The sequence below is a fragment of the Pyricularia oryzae genome, chromosome 4, assembly GCF_000002495.2.
Source record: "Pyricularia oryzae 70-15 chromosome 4, whole genome shotgun sequence".
NCBI lineage: Eukaryota > Fungi > Ascomycota > Sordariomycetes > Magnaporthales > Pyriculariaceae > Pyricularia > Pyricularia oryzae.
Genome location: NC_017851.1, coordinates 5,176,169 through 5,198,916, shown reverse-complemented (window position 1 = coordinate 5,198,916; position 22,748 = coordinate 5,176,169). Strand labels below are relative to the sequence as shown.

Sequence of the window (22,748 nt, the reverse complement as noted above, 5' to 3'; positions counted from 1 at the left end):
TAATGATAGGAGATATTTTTTTCTTGATCCTCTCCATCCACATAAATCCAACCAAGCCGTCACATCTAACCCCCCTCAAAGCACAACGCCAAGCTAAAAAGCGGATGCCATCATCATCATCACCAGAATCCGATTCGTCCATCCACTCACAATGCCGGGCGGGTACTCGGTTTTTTGCTTACCCATAGCGGTAATTGCACGACGTAGTAGAGGCTGCATCCTTGCGATAGTATGGGGGGGGGGGGGGGGGGTTGAGGATTACCGAATGGTCGCCAAGACGGCGACTTCGCAAGCTATAGGAAAGTACCAAGTTTGAAAAGAGCAGGCAAAAAGACATGGAACCAAGCCATGGCAATTCGCTTCGGGGTAGGTGGCCGCTGACGCGGCGTGAGTTGCTGCCACTGCATCTTTTCATAAAGCGGAGCAGCTCAAGACTTATAAGACAACGGGATCGCTTCTTAGCCTCTGCGTATCTTTCTTTTTCCCACCTCCGCTCTTTCCAGGGAGCCCGTTCTTGGTTTTGCTTGTCTGAGTAGATTCAGCTGTAGCTCCCCTGCAGTCATCAAAAGGTGCTCGAACCCGACAGGCCAGGCCATCTTTTTGCAGCACAACAAGGACAAGACGTCAGCAAATTCGCCATGGCCCCGTCAAGCTGGGTCCTCGCGGCCGCGTCGCTGCTGTTCGGCCAGGCACTAGCCCAGTGCCAGGGCACGTCGCCCACTCCTAGGTGGAACATCCAGATGGAGTCGGGCTACAAGAGCAAGCTCCTCCTGACTGGCCTCTCTACACCCCGAGGCGTCGACTTTGATCGCCAGGGCAATCTGCTCATCGTCGAGCGTGGCCGGGGAATCTCATACGTCAAGCTGACCGAGGCCGCCGACGGTAGCGTGTGCGTCCAGGAGAAGAAGCTGCTCATTAACGATGCTCAGGTAAACAGAGAGAATGAAACCAAGGGGGGCAAAAGGAGAGAAAAAAAAGAAAATTGAGACTGATAAGATGAAAAACAGCTCAACCACGGCATCGCCATGTCGCCCGACGGCAACATGCTTTACGTATCCAGCACTGAGAATGTGTACCAGTACGTATACGACGGTGTAGCCGGCACAGCCACGGGTCGCAAGACCCTTGTGACGGGAATGACAGTCCCAGGAACTACGCACCCGACGCGCTCGCTGCTCGTGTCGCGCGCCGACCCGGACCTGCTTCTCGTTCAGCGCGGCTCCAACGGCAACCTGGACGCCGACGCCGCAAGGGAAGAGATTGGCCGCAGCGTCGTGCGGTACTTCAACATCTCCGACGTCGCTGCCGCATCACAGCCTTTCGCCACTGGCGGCAGCCTGCTAGGCATGGGTCTGCGTAACAGCGAAGCCATTGGCGAGAATGTCCCCAGAGGAGAATTCGTATGTGTCTATTCCATTCATCTTGTGCAAAGAGTGAAGAAGAAAAAAAAAAGTGATGGAAAGATGCAAGACAACGAGCACAAAAAGAAAAAAGAGGCTGACTGAAAATCAACGCAAAACAGTGGTCCGTCGAAAACTCAGTCGACAACTTGGCCCGGCAAGGCCGCACCATCAACAACGAGAACCCGGCCGAGGAGATGAACTTCCACGGCCGCATCGAGGCCGGCAACCCGCGTCTGGGCGGCAACTACGGCTACCCCGAGTGCGTGACGGCGTGGGAGCTCTCGACGCTCGCCAACCCGGCGCTCTCTGTCGGGTCGCAAATCGCCATCACGGTGCCCGTGGGTGGCAACGTCTCGGCGGCCGACGCGGCCTGCCAAAAGTACATCGCCCCGCGCCTCAGCTTCCCCTCGCACACGGCGCCGCTCGACGTCAAGTTCACCGCCGACGGCAAGTACGCCTTCATCGCGTTCCACGGCAGCTGGAACAGGTCGCCGCCCGATGGATACCGCGTCGAGAGGGTCGAGTTTGGCGCCGACGGCCAGCCCGTGGCCAACTCGACGAGCAAGACGGCCGGCGTGACCGTCATGAAGAACGGAAACAATGCCGTGTGCCCCGGCCAGTGCTTCAGGCCCGTCGGGTTGGCGTTTGACAACAAGGGGAGGCTCTTCATGTCGAGCGATTCGACCGGGGAGGTTTACGTCCTCTCCGGTGGCACTGGGCTGGGTGCATGAGGCATTTGCAGGTTTGGTATGTGTGTGAAGGGTTGCTTCCTTCGTTGTTAGCTTCTTGTTAGCGTCTTAAATCGAAAGCCTTCGATCAGCTAGTTATGCCGCATCTTTGCCGTTGGGGATGGTGAAAAGTTTCAAATTGACAACAGATGCAGATGGTTGCATGTCAGCTTCTGCGTGAGTACATTTAGCCGACGGTGATGGTCCGCTCCGTTAATTGGCCCATTCGCAACATGTAAATCTGCGCGAACAGCAGATGAGTGCATTAGTATGAAAACGGTGGACTCTTTGTGGTGTGATGAAGTAGTGTTCTTGATTCTTGGAAGTGAAGGTGACTGATTAAGCTGCAAAGTCGAACGAGGGTGGGGTTGAGGCCCACCATACGGCTTGTAGCCCGGCAGCCAGGAACTTCAACAAACTGCCTGTTACTTTTGGTACCACGCAAGCCACTGTAAGACCCCCATTCTGTCAATCTTCATGTTGCATATTCCGTTGCTTTTCGGCGCAGTCGCGTGCCTGGCATCTTCCAATCGTCTGAATCTATCAGATAAATCCAAACGTCATTGGAAACTAACCCCCATGCTTTTTGATGTTTGTACAAAAGAAAGACAGTATGCAACCATTCAAGCCATTTGAAAGAACTAACGGCGCCCGCCGCGATGGATCTTTCTCACCCACACCTAGCCGGATCAACCCACCTATCCCAGGCCGAGAACCAGCAAGCCCCCAACCAGGCCAAGGCCAGTCTTGCTGCAAGCGCCTGGCTGCCCAAAGCAAAAGCACATTTTTGCTCATAATCATCCCACCATCGTACTTTCCCCAGACTCCCCATACGATCAATGACCCCACAAACCCTTGCCCACCAATGCCACCATCCCAAAAAAATGTCCCCAGTGCAGTGCACACTCCAGGCAAACCAAGGCAAAAGTCGTCCTGTCCACCTTTACCCCGTAGCTTGTTCCCGGCATTTTCCTTACAAGACTCCACCGAGTCATCAACTTTGGCCGAGGCTTTAAAAAGCATCATCCTGCGACGCCGCCTCTCGCAAGATTACACGGCTGAATATGCAGATGACCTCGTCCGAATTTGACATTTTACCAGAGACACTCTTCTGGAGCACAGCTCTATTTCAATATCGCCTCACCCCAGCGAAGTGAAAGAAAAAAACATCTTGCAATCAACACCCGCAAGTCATCTATACTGAAGCTTCCTTTAGCCCGAAGACCAACTAAACAAAACCACCCGAACCTTTCTAGCCCGGTGTTAGATCGGAGCGACAACAACAACCTCAAAACCACCAGACCAAGAAACAACAGCAAGAAAAAAAAGATGCCTTCATCATCAACGGCACAGCAGACCTCACGGCACTTTGCCACGTCGTCGCGCGTTCACCCTTCATACCTGCCCTACCTGCAGGCGCCAAAACCACCCAAGGTCGCCAAGTGGATTCCTCCAGCCGTCGCAATTGCAGGAATAGGTGCGTTTTTTTCCCTCCCTTCCTTCAGATTTCCTCCTCGCCAACGTTGAACCTTTAAGTGTCAAAACTAACAAGCTTACCCGCACGAAGGCTACGGAGTCACCAAGTTCCAGCAGTCACGATCCCTCCGCTCCGCCGCACAAAAGGCAGACGAGGCAGACCGCAAGCGCCGCAACGACCTCATGGCCGACGCGTACGGCGACAGGGGGAGCCTCGAGGCCCTCGAGGAGGCCTGTCGTGTCTACGAGTCCCAGCAGCAGAGGCGATGACGGCCTCTGTTTTCTCATCGCTATTTTGTTTCTTGTGCTTGTTACCAGTCTGTCATTGATCGTTATATGATCACGTGCCTGTTTTGATTTCACATTGTCTTGTTTTTTTATTCTCATGCACATAAATTGGCGTTTTTGGGGGATCTGCATCTCGTGGGACATTGTGGCGCAGAACGGCGTTGTTTCGGCTTTCTTGGATTTATTTTTTTGTTTTATTTCTTTTCGTTTCTTAGCTACCTTGAGGGTAAACGGAAAGGGCATTGCATTGACAAGCCAAGGCGGGTCCGAAGTGGGATGAGTTATGAAGCTCGGAGAATTTCAGAGAAACTCTCACAAGATGACGGTATTATTGTGGTTGATATGAACCAAAACAAAGTCGGTCATTATATGAAACAAACATACAATAAAAGTCTCGTATCATCTATGTCGATCGATGCCTGTGGATATCTTTGTGCCACCAGGAACAGAAAGCTGACCGTTGTAGCTAGCCGTTGTCAAACAACTATTGACATGTGATTGTGGCCAATAAAGACCCCTAACCCTTTCCAATCCATCACCCTATGAAACAAAAACAAAAACGCCCCAGTCCGAGTATTGATCCCAACCCGCCTGAAAACAAAAGCGACAAAGAACTCCAAGATATTATCCCAGCATAATACAATAATCGTCATCCCCCTTGTCTCAGGTACTCCTTAACTTACTCCAGCCCCATCCTGATTTCATCCCCAACCCCCCACTGATCCCTCTCCATCCCAGCCCCCTGGATCTCGAGCCCCAGACTCGTCCCGAGGCTAGCGTCCACGTCCTCGCGCTCCTCATCGAGGTGACTAGCCGCCGCACTACTGGTCCGCCTACCCCTCCTAGACCCAGCGCCACCGCTGCTCGTGGTAGCACCGCCTCCAGAGGCAGCTGCCGACGCCGCCGCCGCCGCCGAGGAGGCCGTCGAGTTGTCCGTAGCACGTCGCCGTAGACTGCCCGGCCGGAGGCTGGCCCACATGCCGCCCGTGGACTTGGGCTCGGCCGCGTAGGGTGGGGGAGGGGACATGGTCCTCTGCTGCTCTTGCTTCTCTGCTTCCGTAATCGGGCTCGTCGGGGTGACAGATTCTGAGTCGATCTCGACGAGCTCCGCGTCGCGATACCACTTTCTCCGACGTGTCCAGCGGCCCCAGCTGTCCTGGCCGCGTTTGCCGTTTTGCCACTGGTGATTGCACATCATGTTAGCCTCTGTCAACACAGGGTAGAAGACTGGGGTGGTTGCAGTAAAAGAACAGAAAACCACAAACCTTGTTATCGTAGTAAACCCAGCCCATCTTGCCCCCATCAGAATCAAAGTCCAGCTGCCCGTCGTCCGTCGTGACCGCATCATCCGCAACCCCGTCGACGCGCCACTTGCTGCCGGGCACCCAGCGCCACCGCATGCGGCTCCCGTCCTCAACCTCGGGCAGCTCAAATTCATCCTTGGGCGGGACGGGGTTGTTGCGCTCGTCCGTCCACGCGGCGCGCTCGTACGTAAACAGGCTCGACGTCCACCCGAGCCCCACCCACCGCCGCTGGTTCTCGTAGATGATGAATGTGAACCGGACCCCCGTGTCCCGCGCCAGCCCCTTGCCGTTGACCTTGGTAGACTGCCGCCTGATGGCCTTGGACAGCTCCGACTCGCGCCCCGTGGCCGCCGCCGAGTCCGTGGCCGCCAGCGACGTCGCGGCCCCCACGTCGATCAAGCCCCGTTCGCCCTTGACGACAGCCCCGTTCGCGGCAACCATCCCGTCAAACTCCAGCCCCGTGACCAGCCCGGCCAGCTTCCTCACGGACCGCGACCGCCACAGCAGCGTGCGGGCGACGCAGCACACCCTCGAGTGCCAAGTGAGCGCAAGAGTGCCGGCGACGAGCACGACGCGGCGCGCCGTCACGACCCTAAGCGGCGGCAGCGTCAGCGCGAACCAGAACGGGGTGCAGAGCAGGATGCGGATCAGCAGCGCCGTGAGGGCCGGGCGCGTGGTGGCCGAGGTGGGTGTGCGCTGCGTGCTGAGGAAGTCGGTCAGCTCCAGCAGCGGCTCCAGGAGGATGTTGCACCGCGACGTGAACTCGCGCAGCGTCTCCACCATCTCGTCCAGCGTCTTGCGGTGACGCGTCCCCGTCGCCTCGGGCTTTCCGCGCGGCTTCCCGTTCAGCTGCCCGTCTGTGCTGAGGTCTGACGACGAGGCCGCCGCACCGTTCATCTGCCCGGAAACGTGTCTCTTGGCTTCGGGGCTACCACTAGTGCCGCCGCCGCCGCTGTCCCTCTGTGTGGTGGCGGGCTCACTCCACCCGCTGCTGCTCAGTGGGCTGAAGCGCCGGCCATACATGCCGCCGATGAGGGCGAGCACGACGATCAGCGGCCCGGCAACGCGCAGCAGGAGGTCGCCATAGAGAACGACGCCCCAGAATGAGGCCACCAGCAGGAAGCTCTCGTACTGGTCATCTGTAGTCCAGCTCAGAAGGCCGGCGAGTTTGTTGAGGGGTAGGAGGAAAGGGTGGCTGTAGGCCAGGGCGCGTGTGATTTGCGGCGGTGTCGCGAGGAGGAGAGGTGACTTCTGGTGGACGAGGATCGTGCTGCGGCGCTTGTTGGCCGAGGACGTGGTCGTCGAGAGGGTCGCCGGGGAGAAGGCGGCATACGTTGGGTTTCCGTTGGTCGAGGGATAGTTGTTGCTGTTGTCGGTTATTTGCTGTCGCAACGTAGGGGAGAGGGTCGAGGAGGAGGGCGAGGAGAAGTCGGGCGGGTCATGTCGTTGTGGTTTTGGAGTTGCCATCTGGAACAGCCAGGGGAGGTCCTGAGCCGGAGCGAAGTCGATGAGGTCAGTCACAGTCGGTGGTAGTGGTTCGGCGGACAGCCCAGAGAAACAACGATCCTTGGGTGCTCCGTAGCATATGGTGCAAGTTATGGTGTGTTGACTGGATGAGATCAAGAAAAGGGTGGAGGTGTAGAATGACAAAGAGTTGTCTGAGTGAGGTTCACGTTCTAGCCTAGGTAGTTTAGACTTGTGTTTGTGCACCCCAAAAGTGCCCGAGGATGGTTATGACGCTGGCAGCGCGCCAACAATCAATGTGTGATGACCAAATCGCCCCACAGGAGCTCTAATGCACAAGCAAGAGTGCGGAGCGTTCTGGGGGCTTTGATTAAGTCGATGGGAAAACCGACGATGCGGGAAACTAGGCACGCGAAGCCAGACGAAACACAAATGTAGCAAAGGAGACCAATAAAAAATACAAGAGATAAATGAACAGACTGAGAGGTGTATGAGTGAAGGTAAGGTAGATAGAGCAAAAACACTCACGATGGCTGCCATGGAAGGCTCAAACAAGCAGGCTCAAAGCGTCCACTGTGTTATTCTGGCTCGGTTTGAGTTTTGCTCGGGTCCAAAAAAAAAGGCGTGCACGCGGTATGCACCACGTCATCGGATTACCTTGCCGCTTCGTCGGAGGGCGGACATGGCTTTCATCAATTCTTGGTCGGAACAATCAAATCAATTCCCCCGCCGTTGGGAGGGTTGTTGTTGCTTGCGATTTGACAAAAAGAAAATCGTGTTCTTTTTTGTCTTGAAAGTGTGTGATGGAATGAATGAATGGTCCCAAAATGTTCAGACGCTTAGCCACCTACCCATCAAGCCGTACCCGCAGAGTTAGCAAAAGACCTTTGAGAAAGAACATGCCTGATCTTGTTGGACGGGAGAAGAAAAGACAAGAATCTTGCGCAATCGCCGAGGTCAGATTGCGCTGCTTGCTGCTGACGATTGATTATTTCCCCCGCCTGCCGAATCACAAAGGGACCCACAGGAGCTTCCAGCGCGGCGGTCCAGGCGGCGGAATGCCCAGGGACTATAGCGCCTTTAACCTTGGTTAGTGGGCAATGGAGGGTCCCATCTGATGTCCCACTTGTCGGGGCCAAGAACAGAATCGAATGCATGCATGTGATTATTGACTTGCCTTGCTGCTTAAAATAAAAATACCTGAGTTGTTTACTAAATCCTAAAATGATAGCCCAGGTGAACTGCGGTCCAAGTAGCACTATCCCATTTAGCCTTCAATATCATCGCATCAGTGACCTATCTTAAGCATCTAGTTTTGGGAACTTTCAGATGGACACGTCAGTCAACGCAAAGTGTCGGTCGATCCAATGTACCTCGGCTATTTACTGTAGGTAGGCAAGGTGAAGGGAGTACCTAATGAACAACAACCAGATATTTCAGCCACACCTTTAAGACACTGCATCCAATCATAACCTACCCTGGATTTATATCCCGGGCATCGCAAGCCACAGTGTCATTCACGCCAATGTATGAAGGCAGGTTCAAGCCCAAGTTGCTTTGACACAGAATTTGAGTTTCCTAAATATTCTAAACATAATGAACACAGAACCACTGTCTGAGTGTCTCCTGAAACTTTTAAAAAGAAACTTGGTTTCTGCAGAGCCGTCCTGTCAAGCCGGTTACAGAGATGCTGTACCCCCTAAATGTTGCTGCACGTGTGCTGGCAATGCTAAGCAGAACCTGTCGGTGAGTTCCGACAGTAGGGTAACCTAGGTATGCAACAAAAAAGACATAGAAGCGGACTGTGAAACTAAAAAGCTGCAGCTACAACGTGACGTGCAGCTTTCCGCAACATGCGAAGCCCCTTGAAGTCCACAAGCTTTTGTTTTTCGCGCAGACCAAGGCGAAAAAAGGGAAAATGACAAAGGAGAGAAAACATTCAGTGCCAACCATCACAAGCCTTGGGGGCTAAATACGCTCGACAGTTACACCTTCGTCAAAACCCTCCACATATCCCCGCAGAAAACTGCAGCTGCGCCAACCCGGGAGAACTTTCTTATTATTTTCACCGGGCATGTTGGCGAAATGCAGGCGTTGCACCGGCTCGTCGCCTCTCATAAAGAGAGTCGCCCTGCCCGTGCCGTCATCAAGCCGCTCCACCAGGAAGCGCTTGACTTCCCTGGGCCTGATGAGAATTTGAATCGGCATGCCCGGGACGGATTTGACCACGCCAGAGCTGCGGTCGATGGCGACGAACAACGACTCTGCTGCAAAGGTCTGCTGGTTCTGGGCGAGTTGAGCCTCGGTGGCCGCCGCAGAGTATGCGCACAGCATCAAGGGTTCGCTGTCAAGCTGTTTCCTGAGCGCCGATAGGCTGGGAGTGGCCGATGAGGTCAGTGTGGCATTTGGCGGCTTGCTGTTAGCTAGGCTCGTGTTAATAGACAAACCACCTCGATCCGGTATGGAACCCTCAATTGCCACGCTGCCTGCTTCATGGGCCGCAGTGGGTTGAGCGGCCTGGAGCGCGTTCCTAGCTGTTTGCATCAAAAACGATAGGGATGTTGAAGGTTGCTGAATGGCACCTGACTCTCGGCTTTGCCCTGGACCCTCGCTAGCCAGGGTTGAAGTCAAAGTCTGGGCCTCAGGCTGACCTGTGGCCGCCATCAGGGCAACAGGCATTTGGAGGCCCGGTTTCCCGATTTGGTCTCGCCCCTGGCTAGTCGGTGCCGGAATCTTCTTTGGGGTCTGAGTCTCGGGTAGATCTACGACTGCCATCGGGGCAACGGGCATCTGGGGTGCCGACCGTCGGGTTTGCCCTTGTAGCTGGCTAGTTGGGGTCGGAATCTCAATTTGCGCCCCAGGTTGTGGCAGACCCATCACTGCCATCGGGGCAACAGGCATACGGGCACCCACATCAATCGTTCGAGCTTTAGATCCGACCGTTTTAGGTGGTGCAGCAGGCTTAGAGGGTAGAGCAGGAGCCTTGATATTTGCAGGTTTTGCAGGAATCCCAGCACATCCCTGAGGGTTGAGGACTGGCACAGCTGGCTGCGTCAAAGTCTGCGGTGCCTGGTCAGTCATCATATAGCCGCCAGGTTCCATAACGTGCGGCCGACGTGGAAGTGCCAGGTTAGGGTTGGTCCTCAAAGGGAAGGCCTCAGTTTGCGTTGCTGGCTTGGGAAACTTTGTGTTTGCGATGAGAGGCGCGGTAACCACCGAAGTTTTTTCGCTGCTGGTAGGCTGCGAAGTTGTAACCTCTAGCTCATTAGTTGCCGTTCCAGGGGGTTGAGATGGCGTCTGCGGCTGAGAAACAGCAGGAACTCCGGCCGCCCGAGTCGTCTCTCCAGCCGTGGTAAACGCATGTGGCGACTGGCGGGCCGAAGGCGACGTCTCTGTGACGGCCTTCGGTGAGTTTGCGGGCTTTTCCACGCGAGGAACAATGACCCAGTTCGCATTCGGCCGTGGGCCGATGGGAGGAACCTTCTTCTTCAACCTCAGGGGCGCACGTCTCATTCTCTCCAACTCTTGAGCTTTAGCAACTTCCACATGAGTCGCAGGAGCAACAGCGGGTAAGCTGGTTGCCCGTGCAGGTTGTTTCTGTATTGTTTCGTGCTGTGATGATGCTCTGCGGCCTGTGGAGATGGGTCCGTCAACGCTTTGAGCGCGTGGGTCGGTTACCGAGCGCACAGGGACGGATTGTGAAGTTGTCTTGGTTGGCACCGTTGCCATCTTCTTCGCTGTGGCCACATCCACCCCCTCCGTCGTCGGCTGCAAAGTTGAGACGACCGACACCGTAGCATAGTCGGTAGCGGGAGAGGTTTGCGGCATCGGCATCGCTTTGTCGCTATCGGTAACAGTCGTCTCCCCCGGCTGTGAAGCCTTGTCGCCAGATGCAGTTTGATGATCGTCGACATCCAGGTCCATCGGCATGGCATCGTCGTTACTAGTACCCGAGCCAGTGATTTGATCGTCCGCATCCGCGTCCAGATCCATCTCCTCGAAGCCTTGTTCCGCGGCCTGGTCTTCCGTCTTGCTCGTATCTTTGTCCAAGCCCTCGGTGTCAGGCTCGGACTCAGAGTCCTCAGACTCAGAGTCAGGCTCCAATACTATACCCGCCGATATTGGCCGTGACATCGTCTCGGGAATGCCTGCTTTGGCCTTCATGTCTGCGTAGTTTTTGTAGCCAAAGATCTTGGCATATTCCATTCTAGCCTGACTGAACCTTTGTATCTTATCCTGACCGCAATGGTCATTCTCAAAGTCAAAGCCAAGCAGAGTGGAACCGTGTACCCAGCCGACGTGACCTCCCGAATCGAACCATCGTACGGGATACTGGCGATCAGGGACAGATTTGCCGCCGTCTGCGTAATCAGGGGCCCAGCCAATGATTTTCGGCTCGGGAGTCGTCAAATAACAATCCGGGATCCAATCATCCTTTTGGACCTTCATAAGCCGATCCACGTGGCTTCTGACTGCCTTGGGGCATTTCTCGGCAAGCTCAGGGAGCCACGGCAACACCATGACTCCAAAAACCCCGTTCTCGTCATCCTCTTTGAATTGCGTCGCATACATTTTTCCCGGAACCGGATACTCAGACATGCGTCTGTTTGTCCTCGTTCCGCCAAAGTCCGTCTGCATGTGCAAGTAGTCCTTGTACCCACGCAGCCTGGCGTACTCATCCCGCGCATGCCTCCATCGAGATACCTTTTTATCTTTCTTTTCAAGATCAAAAGGCTCCAGGTTCGCTAAAGAAATCCAGTCGTAAGTTTCATCGCCGTCAAACACCAAAACAGGATACTCGCGTTCCTCGACCCGAGGCCCACCATCCTCGTAGCCCGGTGCCCATTGGATATCGTCTGGGCCACTTGCAATGTAGCATGACGGCAGGTCCTGTAGGTCGGTATCCTTTTTCCAAAGCGGCGTTCTGCCAACCGGCAGCAGGAATGGGTCGTTGCTGTCGGCAACCAGAGGTAGGATCCGTACCCCATAGTGAACCTTTTCCCGCTCGATATAGCCGACCCACAGGTCACCGGCGACAGGTTGAGTTCTAGACACAGTTGATGGTTTTAAACTTTTCTTGGGCTCTGGAGGTTGATGTGTCACCTTTGGGGATGAAACTTTTTCTTCAACATCGACATGATCTGGCTTCCCGTGTTGAATCAAGTTTAAAGGTTTGTAGCCGTTCTTCAACTTGGCCTCAAAATCCTCGTTGTTCTCCTTTGCCAGTTTCTCTGTACAGTCGGTGATCCGATAGCCAAGCAGGCGCAGTACTTGGTCACGGTGTCTGCTCAAGCCATGGGCCTTACCATTGAGATGCTTTGCCGCCCCTTGCTTGACATTTTTCCCAAAATGGACGCCATGTTCAGTGCACTTTGCTATCCAAAAGTTGCCGTCCTGTTGAATTATAAAGTGGTACCTTTGCTTGCCATAGGCTTTGTCGCTCCTTATCTCTTTCATCGTGATTGTCCTTGAATTCACGTCAGTCTCATGCTGCTCAAGCTTCTCGCCTGAAGAGCCTGTATCCATATCAGACAAAGAGCTGTTTGCTGAGGCCTGCAGGAAGGAGTCTTGATGGGTTTCCAGGTCCTGTGCACTCTCTGGAACAGTTGTGCCAGAGGTGGTGCTTCCTTTGCGGCTGTGAACCACCTTTGCCGACGGAGTCTGATCAACAGCATTCGCATTTGCATCGATGCCGTATGTTTTCTGTGCGATCTGATCCGCTTTCGTCCTGACACGTTTGGACTTTGACAGCAAAATATCATCCTCGCGAGCACGCTTGGACTATCGACAGATTTCATCGTGTTAGCAATATTATGTTAAAGAAAATATACTTGATAGGATCTTACCAAAAGCTTCGCTTGTGAAAGAGCTTCGTGAATATTCACATCCTCTGCATCGACGGGCGAGATCGGTTCCAATGCTTTGCTCTGCGAAGCCTGGATAGTGGCAAGATTCATTGTCGCAGGTGGGAGAACTGACGCGGAAACCTCTGGCGAGGTTGTCATGGCTGGGGTGGCACCATCTGACTGGCCAGCTAGTGGATGTGGAGGAACATCAGAGTGCTGTGGCGACGTCAACAAGGTCAAGGATGTGCTGTCAGGAGGATTGGTGGATGCATTGGATGTAGACTGCCGCCGGTCCGAAGTAGGGGGAACCAAGTCTAGCGGCGGAGGCGTTTCGGCCGGAGTCCTCGGGGCAACAACCTCTGGAGTTGAGAGGGGCTGTATTTTCTCCTGACTCGGAGTTGTGGTCATGGAATGGCGGCGTTGGGATATTATCTGGAGAAGAGTTATTTTCAGATTAGCCATGGAGACCAGAGATTATTCGAGAAAAGAAAACTTACCCTCTCATATATCTGTTTATCCAAGGCATGTTCCTCAGCTTTGCGCATGGCCGCGCGCTGTTGCTTGGCTTTCTCATATTTATCAAACAGAGTCGACTTTTTCTGCTCATAAAATCGGTCCAAGATCTTCTTGAATGACTCTTGAGATTCACGCCAGGCGGCATCATGGTCAAGTGACTCAAGTCCATCAAGGGCGGCATCGAACAGCCTCTGTCTCTCAGCCCTCTCAGCTTCCATAGTCTGCTGCTCTGCTTGATAAGCGGCCAGTTCTTCCTCAGCAGCAGCCTGGTCTTTGAATTCGAGGGCCTTACGGAGCTCCTCGACCCGCCTGACATGGTCATCTACTTGAGGTGGCGGCGGCGGTAAAGGACGATTCCGAAGAATCTGCTGATAATCGCTTAAATAATCGGACGCCATTTTGCATCCGACTGATCCGAGTCTGGGAACCGAACAAAGTCCGAGTTAGGATTGAATGTGGACCGAGTTACCGGCGATGATAGTCATTGACTTTGAACCACCAATTAGCATGATTGGGAATTATTCAGAATGATTGAGCTGTGAAAGACCTCGCAAAGCTTGGAATTCCAAGCACCAATAGATAATCCGCCTGTCCCAATTGACTTCCAAAATAATCAAATAATATGCATAAATCTTATGCGGATGTGGGTTTTGCGTGTCAAACAAAGAATAATGCCAAGGCGAAATTGGATAAAAACGTCCGCAGGCGTAAAAATTGTGATGGGTTGGTGAGACGGGGAGGGGAGGAAGCGATGCTCGTAATCCCGGATATCTGGCAGATATGTGGTGCGCGTTTGAGATAAAACGCTAAGAAAGATGGCGAGGAAAGCCAAGAAAGGCCAAAAGAAGTGAGAGAGCAATATTTGAGCGAAAATGGATCGCTTCCGCACGTACCTCTGGAAACAGAGTGTTCCATCTACCGTACAAGTCCTTGCGCTACCATGAGGAATGGCTTCAGATGGGGGGCGGCCACTCTGGGCGTTAACGCGTGGCAGCGCGAGGGAGAAGACAAACCCCGGCCTGGCGCTTGCGGTCTGGGACTCTGCTGGGCAGAGAGAGAGCACAGCGATTTCGTGCTGGTTTCCGACCGGTTAATCGCGCTGTGCGACACTCCAAGGCGTCAAGATCCTCGGGATGCCGGAATAAAATCAAAAAATATTATCAATCTGGAATGCGTTTGATGGGTTAGGCTAAGTGGGTTGGGGAACCAGATGAATTGCAGTCGTGGATGACGGGTAATAAAACGAGAGGAAAGAATTTGGATAAAGGGATGCGTCGGCTGCAAAATTGGGTGGGTGCCTCAGGCCCTAAAAGCAAGTAAGCAATGTGGGGGATAAGGGTTTATGAGGAAGAAATATCGGTAAGGGAGAGAGACAACTGGCAAGTGCGACCGAATTGAATGCCAATTTTTCTTCTGTATTTTATTTGCCAGATAGAAAATATGCTACATGTAAGATTTATTATTATCAAATTGAAGCCCTGCAAGCGCCCGATTCAATCAACGTCGTCGATCACAGTTCACAGATTAGTCGTGGACAAGGGCAACAAGCTTAAGCTTAAAATCGACTTACTCGTGCATCCTGCGAGGAAAATACTACTCATGTTCGCTATAACAAACTCGTTTTAATTGCGAAATAGTGCGCCCAGGTTTGATATTGAAGCTCGACAAGCCGGCCAAGGTCTGCCCGGAGCTTCACATTCTAGGGATTGGTTGGTGCCTCGATTTAGGCAAAATAAGCGATTTGCTCCGCTTCAGCATGTAACCTCGGACTGCCCGACATTTACAATAAGCACTAGACCTATCTAGTTCTATTTTAGGTAGATTATCAACACTCGCACATGCATGTATAAGTTTCTCATGTCGTATTTCCTGCGCCAATATGTAGTAGCCTTATTGCAGACCTGTTTTCGGATTTAATCGAAGCCCCGTGATGCACTACTGGCGACTTGTATATGGCAGTCCGACGATGGAAACACGCAGGTTTACCGGTAGCGTATTGCGGCTTTTAACCAACCATTTGAATTCATCCTACGAGTATTTTGGCATAAAATCAAAGAATTCAAGAAGCCACAATCAAACTATGTCTACCTCCTTGCGCCAGCGTAGCTCACCTGGCATAAAGGAGTGAGAACCAGTTTAAAGCTTCTGGATTATCAATATATCAAAGGAGAGATATATCACGATGCAGTCTAAAATATCCAAGAACCTATATGGGCCGGTCCATATCCATGCACCAAATTCAAACCAGTCTAAAACCTCGCACCACCATTCTTCTCCGAGAGACCTTCGATGCCCACTTTCAGGAAATGCTCGTCCTCCTTAACACGCGGCCCAATGATATCCTTCATCTCCAACACGTCCCAGTTGGCCCAGACGAACCGTCCATGTAAAAAGGTAGCCTCGGGGCTTGCAGCCCACACGGCAAAGTTGCCGGAAAGGTTCTCTAGTTTTGTTTGAATAGCGTCAGCTGCAATATCCCTCAAAGGGCAAATAAAAAGTATACTAGACATGTTTTGGGCTCCATAGGGGCTCACCGTCATCGAAATCAAAGCCACTTTCAGCATAGCCCTCCGTGCGTGCCGACTCGGTAAGGACCCCTCCGGGATGGAAGCTAACAACCTGCATGTTGTTGGGATCTGTGTCCTTGGCGATCTGCTGGAAGAGGGCTGTGCCGGCATTCTTGGTAAGGCCGTATGTCGGGCGATCCGGGCCCATGGTCGACCACATGTAGGCCGCAATGCTTGAGATGTTGACGAGGAACTAAACAAAAGCAGTTAGCATTCCTGATCTCTACTAAGCCCTCGCTCTAGAAGTATCCAATTGTTGACCTACCCGTCTCTCATTACCCGTCTTCTGGTTCGAGAAAACAACAGTCATGGCCAACGGAGCACGCACGTTGGCTTCGAAATCCTTCCAGGTATCCTCAACCGTGTTGGCCAGAATGGGAGACTTGCTACCGAAGGCTGCTGCGCTCAATACCAGAACATGAACATAGATGCCCTGAGCATGCAAGCTGGACCAGAGCGCTTCGATGGCAGGGAGGCTGTAGGCATCGACCGCTCTGCCCTCAGCGGCTTGCCGACCGGCTTCCTTGTTGAGGGTTGTCGCGGCAGACTCGACTACCTTTTGACGCCGTCCAAGGACGATGACCCGTGCAGCGCCGGCTGCCACGAAGGAGCGTGCGATGGCATAGCCAATGCCGGAACTACCGCCGGAGACAATGACGGTCTTTCCGGATTGGACCAGTTGTGGAAGGGTTGGCGAGATGGCAGGGTAGGGTCCCTTGTGATATTTTTTGAGGGATGGAAGGCTCATGTTGAAGGTGGTATGTGGTAAATTGGTAATAGAGGATTGTGCGAGATGCCGGCTATAGCAGTAGTCAAGGCTGACAGACAAAGTTACAAGAGATTGAATAAGTCGACAAAACTATGGAAACTTCTTGAAAGTTTGAAGATGACCATAACGAGCAGACGTGAATTGAACAGCAATAAGTGCTTTGTTTTATACATGTTTGCTTAGGTAGTTCTTGGTAGACTTGTTCACTGATATGTGCTCAAATGTGTGCGGGCGATTGCCGCATACATTTTGCGTTGGCTGCGGGAAAGCTCTACAGGGGCTAAAAACTGACTGGTGCATCAGTTGTGAGTGCCAGCCACTGGGCGCTCAGTCAGCACCATTCCGACTTAATCCCCCGCACGCTGCGGGCGGACACTTTCCATCATCCCGCACATTCTTGGCGTATTTTTAAGCAATCCCATCTTGGTCGCATGGTCCCTAGGTAGGTACTCTAAATAGCCATCATGACGACCCTCGAAGAAGAGGCTGCGGGATTAGTAAAGCGACACCCTGCCTGTGCTGCTTGCAACAGGTCGAAGCGCAAATGCAGTCGACAATCGCCCACTTGTCGCCGATGCCGGGTGCAAAATATCGTCTGCGTTTACCCGGCCACAGTCCCTCAAGACAGGCTTCCTCACTCGCCTCAATCCCTGACACAGTCCGCTACCGAGTCTCCGTCTGACTTGTCAGCAAGCGAGAATGCCCGGTTGACTGCGGGGGACAGCTCTTTCTTTGTACCCCACCCGGCTGCGACTGTCAGCCAGCTATCGGGCGAGAATTCCAGCGACGATGCCGCCTCTTGGTTCTTGACCCCATCTTCGTGGGAAATCGGCCATGTACACATCGGAGAAGACAACCGCGTCACGTACCCCGACTCCGGGCTCGAATACTTCCTCGACCAACTGAGATTATGGCTTGACCAGTGGACGCGCGAGAACCACTGCCCGTTGGTGCACGCTCGGCTGTACGGATCGGAACTCTCACGCCATCTGCAGCATGCCCTGGCGGCTTGGCAGGTGTACCGGGCGGCCGCAAACCCGACCAGTCGGAGGATTGCGCTACGGACGGCGACAGACTGGTCTGGGAACCTGATTCGGGAAAGAACCTTGGCCGAAAATATTCTGGGGGCTGATGCTATACCAAACCTCATGGAACAATTGGCGCGTGTGCAGGCGCTCCTCGTCTTCCAGGTCATCGGGCTCTTTGACGGGGATGTGCGGGCCCGCGCCCACTCCGAGGCCATCCTGTCGACGCTTACCACCTGGGCAGATGCGCTTCTCCAAACCGCGGCCACCGAAGTCGCAGCCCATAACCTGGATCCCGAGCCGGCCACACTCCTTAACCAACCTTCAATCACACAGCTGCGATCGGACGGCACACCGAGCTCTGCATGGAGGGCCTGGATCCTGTCCGAGTCTATGCGCCGCGTGTGGATAGTGGCCGCGTTGACCGAGGCGGCCTTTCTGATCATGAAGCAAGGCTTTGCTACATGTCCGGGGAGTATAGGATTCACGGGGAGGAGCGGCATCTGGGATGCGTCATCGCCTGGAGAGTGGATAGCGAGCCTGACCAGACAGAGTCGGACACGGCATCCAGTGTTCTGCCGGGGTCTCGATCGGCTACTTGAGGAGTCTGGGTCGTCAGATGTCGACGAGTTCACGAAAGCACTGCTTGCATACGGGCGGGGGGCAGAGGTTTTGGCGGATTGGATGTCGTTTGGGTAGTGACTACAGATATCGATCTAGCAAGCAAGACTGATGTATCCTGGGCAAAAGTGCAAGGATAATTTGATCATAGATGGCAAATGGTGCAGTAACGCACAAGGATAAATAGCAGTGTGTTTCTTGTCTAGTGACATGAGGTTTGTTTGTCGCTGGGCGGCTCGCATTGGTTTGTTCGATTGACTAAGGTAGGTAGGTACCTACCCAGCCATCAAAAAGTCCGTTCGGCCCGAGACTAAGACTGGCTGTGAGCAATTAAAGTATCAAAGGCTTGATGCCACCGGAAACGGCAAATGTTCGGACCAGATAAAGGTGCCCGAGACAGTTGCCTTTGTTTGCTTAAATACCGGCGATTGTACGGAACACTTGGGCTGTGGCACCCAACAAAAGAAAATCCGCTTAAAGATAACGCAACGGACCGACACACTCATTGTGAACAGTCGCTCCAGTACCATCGCCATAATTATTTTACCTATAACAGCTACGATCCAAAAGCTATCGCCATTTACAATTGAGCTAATCCACCACATCCAGCCTACATCAAACTTCACCAGCAAAGATGGACAAAGCCGAATCGCAAAACCCTATCGCCAACAAAGACTTTACCCAATTTCCACCATGGACCATGAGACCAATCGCAGGCAGCCGCGGCAGCAGCAGTAGCGCGCAAGTCCAAGTGCCCACCCGCGGCGAGCTCTACTGCCTCGACCACTTCCTCAGCACCCGCGTCCCGCAGTGGCACCAGAGCGAAGTCAGCCGCCACATGCACCTGTGCGGAGCCGCGGTCGACAAGCTGCACCGGGACCGTGGCCGTGCCGCCGTCGCAAAGAACAAGGCCAAGCTGCCTGCCGCACGCACACAGCCGAGGAGAGCTGTGCGGCAGAAGCGTGGGCTGGAGGAGCTGCTGGCCGAGAAGGGCAGGAGGCCGAACAAGAAGCTGCTCGAGGGGGACTACGTCCTTCCCAGGTCGGAAGTGGCCGAGGCGGTGTACACAACCAGGTATCTCGTCGAGGGAGGTGAGGACGGCGGGCGAGGGGGTGGGTTCCAGCTGGCCACGCTCGCGTTTGTAGAGCGCCTTGAGGGTGTGATTGGGGAGAAGCACAGAGAACTTGTCAAGTCAGTCCCAGGTCGCAGGCCAAGGTCTTCTTGTGTCCTGGGCAGCCTGGAAGCGCATTGTCCTTGCTGCAGAACTTGCTCGACGACAGTCTTCTTGCCCCCGATCCAACCCGATGCGCTCATGATGCCAACGCCGAGCTTGGGGAACTGGCCTGTACACATAGGACAATCATCACCCCGGGCGAGGAAGCTGAGCCGAATGTTACTCGTCTCGATCTTTGAGGAAATTCAGGAGGGAACTGCGGCGCAGAAGGTACGGCAAGATGACCAGGAACACAAAGAAGATGTGGAAGCCGCGATAGTGACAGTTGGTGGGTTGCGGTTTGCAGTCGACTTTTGCAACGGGCATCGGGTGATAATGCTGTGAAAAATGCTGCATACATAGAAAAGACAACAATGACTAGTAGCAAAATACAAGTAAGCTTTTGGTTCTCTATTGGCAAGACACTAACAAGTGATTTCGTAGCAGGCCCGTAACAGCGTTACCGTTCACGAGCCCACGGCGCACCATCTTCACCCTACTTGGTTAGTTCGTCTGAGCAGCTGATGACGCCCAGCTCTACGGGGGTTGGGAAATAGGAATCGATAAAACCTGGAGCTGAAGGTCTGTTTCCGCAGAGTCGCAGACGTTCGGCGAAAAATCCCAGCATAACGTTGCGTACCCCCTGTTCGGCACCCCCCCCTGTTCGGCACCCTGAAAATCTAACAACGAAATGCCTACTTTTATAAACTGATTTAAATATAAAATTATCAACGGACAAAAATACAATCGTTTTCACGCTTCTCCGGTTCATTAACCTCTTCTTCATCAGCTAAAGGTTCCAAATTTTCTATATCATTTTCCTGCAATCCAATAATGTTCTGTTTGTTAACCAAAAGCTCGTTTGGATCCGGAACCACCCTCCTCCTTTTAACCGGCCGTATTGCCTCCAGTTGTGCTTCCAATAAGCTGATTTTTTGCTGGGCGCTAGCCAAAAGGGTATCTTTGGCTTCGAAGCTTTTTTGGACTTTTGCAAATAAAAGACGTGAAGTAGCGTTGGTTTTGTTGGATTGGGAAAGTTTTTGCAGTTGAAGTCGGATATCTCGGGTCGTTTTAGGGGTTTTCCAAATAAGTAAAGACGGGTCGTTAATTTTTTGGGCTGGGCTTTCCGGTGTTTTATCCCTTTGCAAACCGTTGTTTTTATCTTTTATAACGTTGGCGTTGCTATTTTCTAACAAAAAAGGGCTTAAAAGTGGTTTAACCAAGTTTACCGGCCATAACCCCGTTGTACGCCAACCAGATTGAATGGTTTTTGCTATAAATGCTTTTAATCTGGCCTTTCGATAACAAAGTAGGAAATTTCGTTTTCCAATAACTGTTGAACAGCAAAATTGGCTAACAAATCCAAGTTGACGTCGATAAGCTTCTTTTAACGGCCCAAAAACCGATAGATCCAATGGTTGAAGAACGTGTGACGAATGAGGGGGTAAATATAGGAGTTGAATATTATTTTGCAAGCAAAGAAGCATAAATTCGTCCGTTATATGTGATCCATGGCCATCCAAAACTAATAACCGCTTTTCAGGGGTTAAAGGTTGGGTATACGGAATAAACACCTTTTTTAACCATTCGATAGCCGTTTGGTTATTTGTCCACCCGTTTTCGGTTGCATGAAATTGCCAATTATCGAAAGGGCTTAAATCCGTGGGAAACCATTGTTGTTGTACGTTTTTTCCCTTAAATATAACGAGGGGAGGGAGGGCAACGCCCGTAGCCGATATACATTCGATTATAGTCGTCCAACCACGCGTTCCGGGCTCTTTTCGTTGCAACGGCCGGATCCCGTTAAGCCCTAATACTAGGCCATTAGATCCTTTGCCTTCCATTATACCGGTTTCGTCCATATTCCAACGGTTTTCCGGTTTAATAGCGTTAATAACCGGGTTCGTAATATAAAGCCACCAAGATTTAATTACCTCCGTAGTAGCGCCATTAACCCGGGCGTTATCTATTCGACGGGGCCTTTGGGTTTTAAGGATTGGATAACGAGCCAAAAAACGAGTTATCCAACGTTTTCCAAGGCCTTTTGTCTCTCCGGCGGCTTGAAGAATTCGTTCGGCAAAAAAGCGTAATTCTTGATGCGTTGGCGGAAGCCCTAAAGCTGTTTGGGTAAGTACCCAATCAGCCAAATGCTTTTCCTGTTCCGTGGAAAGCCTTTGAAAAGGGCTTTGTGCTTTTTTATAAGGTTGAGAACCTTTAAGTCGACTTTGAAGTGTAGACCTAGGTATTCCCCATTTTCGGGAGGTTTTTGCAATTGGATTGCCATTATTGACGTCGTTAATGGCAGATATAAGCTGTTTTTCAGTATATTGCTTCATTGGAAAATGGAGAATTAAAATCAGAAAAAAGTAAATCCAAAAGTGACAGATTCATCGAGATATTTATAATAGAAGTTGGAGGATAAAAATAAAAGTGTTGTTATTTTTGGGTGCCGAACAGGGGGGGTGCCGAACAGGGGGTACGCAACGTTATAAATACCCTATCTCCGCAATTTCCTGACCATAACCCCCTGGCCACTGTCTTCCTCCAGCGCAAGCAAACCTGCACTTTGAGGCCTGGGTCCCCAGAGTGCATGCGGCCTCCTGCAAAAACAAAATGCGTATTACACCCTTGCCGCCGGCTACGATCTACATCAAGAATTAGTAAATGTATATACTGGCAGCGATTTTTATGAAGAGAATTTCCCAGACCAATAGCACTCGCCAAATATCCAGCATAATGCCCAATGAGGCTTATGACAGTATCCCTACCGATCTCGCCGCTTATTTTCATCCACGAAAACCAGTTTATCCCAAAGTTAGAAGCATAGGCTATTATGAACGGCGCCATCTTCTACAAATATTGGAGTCTCAGCAGTGAGCACAGGGAGAGAGTTAAGGTGAGATAAGAAAGCACTTACCGCCGGATTTCTAGCAAAGACACCCACACCAATGTTGGCAGGACGAATCAGGAAATTTACTGTACATAACTTCAGGCCACAATACATCGTAGTCCGTATGTTTGACAACACCTGTTGTGGTTTGCCAGGTGCACAAGCTTTAGCTACATCTCCCAGATCGGCATTTTCTGGACGACTTTAATAACGAAAGCTTTTGCTTCTCCATTAACCAGTGCAATTACGAGCCGCTTGGACTGAAACCCATCGGGATAAGCATCCAAACCAAAATCGAGATAGCATTGACCACAGGCAGCGCACAACTTGGGATTTGGACGGCTGCATGGCATCGCCGCATCAGTGAGCTTTTTGTCATCGATCCGGCCACGGAGCGCATCGTCACATTGCCGCTTCTATTTTGTCACGGCCATGTTTGGCGTCTTTACTTTGCTTGCGACCGGGGACAAAATATTACGATTATCGGGCCTATTGATGTCGGGTCTACAAACGATATTATTCAAATCTATTCTCTTGTGGCAGTGTTGCGCGAGCTGTGCAAACGGGTCGAGGGTCCGTTCCGCGATTGGCTTGCATACGCGATTGGGTTGAAAGAGAAGCCAGAAGAGATAGTGTAG

General features: G+C 52.4%; 8 protein-coding genes across 8 annotated transcripts; 5 read left to right on the top strand and 3 right to left on the bottom strand.

Moving 5' to 3' along the window:
- The first annotated feature begins 509 nt into the window (after window positions 1-509).
- MGG_09782 (uncharacterized protein) lies at window positions 510-2,224 on the top strand. The gene is made up of 3 exons (XM_003717514.1): window positions 510-929; window positions 1,008-1,400; window positions 1,523-2,224. The coding sequence occupies exons 1-3, from the start codon at window positions 639-641 to the stop codon at window positions 2,132-2,134; spliced, it is 1,296 nt and encodes a 431-aa protein (XP_003717562.1). The 5' UTR covers window positions 510-638; the 3' UTR covers window positions 2,135-2,224.
- Window positions 2,225-3,063: 839 nt separating this feature from the next.
- MGG_09783 (uncharacterized protein) lies at window positions 3,064-4,366 on the top strand. Its single transcript, XM_003717513.1, has 2 exons — window positions 3,064-3,608; window positions 3,699-4,366. The coding sequence occupies exons 1-2, from the start codon at window positions 3,461-3,463 to the stop codon at window positions 3,875-3,877; spliced, it is 327 nt and encodes a 108-aa protein (XP_003717561.1). The 5' UTR covers window positions 3,064-3,460; the 3' UTR covers window positions 3,878-4,366.
- MGG_13641 (peroxin 23) lies at window positions 3,981-7,594 on the bottom strand. Its single transcript, XM_003717512.1, has 3 exons — window positions 7,192-7,594; window positions 5,161-6,687; window positions 3,981-5,075 (listed from the first exon to the last, which is right to left on the bottom strand). Exons 1-3 carry the CDS (start codon window positions 7,201-7,203, stop codon window positions 4,575-4,577), a joined length of 2,040 nt encoding a protein of 679 aa, XP_003717560.1. The 5' UTR covers window positions 7,204-7,594; the 3' UTR covers window positions 3,981-4,574.
- Window positions 7,595-7,784: 190 nt separating this feature from the next.
- MGG_09784 (uncharacterized protein) lies at window positions 7,785-14,363 on the bottom strand. The gene is made up of 4 exons (XM_003717511.1): window positions 13,919-14,363; window positions 13,007-13,513; window positions 12,510-12,941; window positions 7,785-12,444 (listed from the first exon to the last, which is right to left on the bottom strand). Exons 2-4 carry the CDS (start codon window positions 13,421-13,423, stop codon window positions 8,632-8,634), a joined length of 4,662 nt encoding a protein of 1,553 aa, XP_003717559.1. The 5' UTR covers window positions 13,424-13,513; window positions 13,919-14,363; the 3' UTR covers window positions 7,785-8,631.
- An 807-nt stretch (window positions 14,364-15,170) lies between these two features.
- On the bottom strand, window positions 15,171-16,340 carry MGG_09785 (uncharacterized protein; the record flags this gene model as incomplete). Its single annotated transcript, XM_003717510.1, has 3 exons — window positions 15,171-15,468; window positions 15,560-15,785; window positions 15,858-16,340. 3 exons carry the CDS (start codon window positions 16,338-16,340, stop codon window positions 15,275-15,277), a joined length of 903 nt encoding a protein of 300 aa, XP_003717558.1. The 3' UTR covers window positions 15,171-15,274.
- Window positions 16,341-16,736: 396 nt separating this feature from the next.
- On the top strand, window positions 16,737-18,404 carry MGG_17264 (uncharacterized protein). The gene has a single exon (XM_003717509.1). The coding sequence runs from the start codon at window positions 16,826-16,828 to the stop codon at window positions 18,083-18,085; it is 1,260 nt and encodes a 419-aa protein (XP_003717557.1). The 5' UTR covers window positions 16,737-16,825; the 3' UTR covers window positions 18,086-18,404.
- Window positions 18,386-19,627, top strand: MGG_17263 (uncharacterized protein). Its single transcript, XM_003717508.1, has one exon. The coding sequence runs from the start codon at window positions 18,642-18,644 to the stop codon at window positions 19,563-19,565; it is 924 nt and encodes a 307-aa protein (XP_003717556.1). The 5' UTR covers window positions 18,386-18,641; the 3' UTR covers window positions 19,566-19,627.
- A 2,426-nt stretch (window positions 19,628-22,053) lies between these two features.
- Window positions 22,054-22,748, top strand: MGG_09789 (uncharacterized protein; the record flags this gene model as incomplete). Its single annotated transcript, XM_003717507.1, has 2 exons — window positions 22,054-22,116; window positions 22,350-22,748. The coding sequence occupies 2 exons, from the start codon at window positions 22,054-22,056 to the stop codon at window positions 22,746-22,748; spliced, it is 462 nt and encodes a 153-aa protein (XP_003717555.1).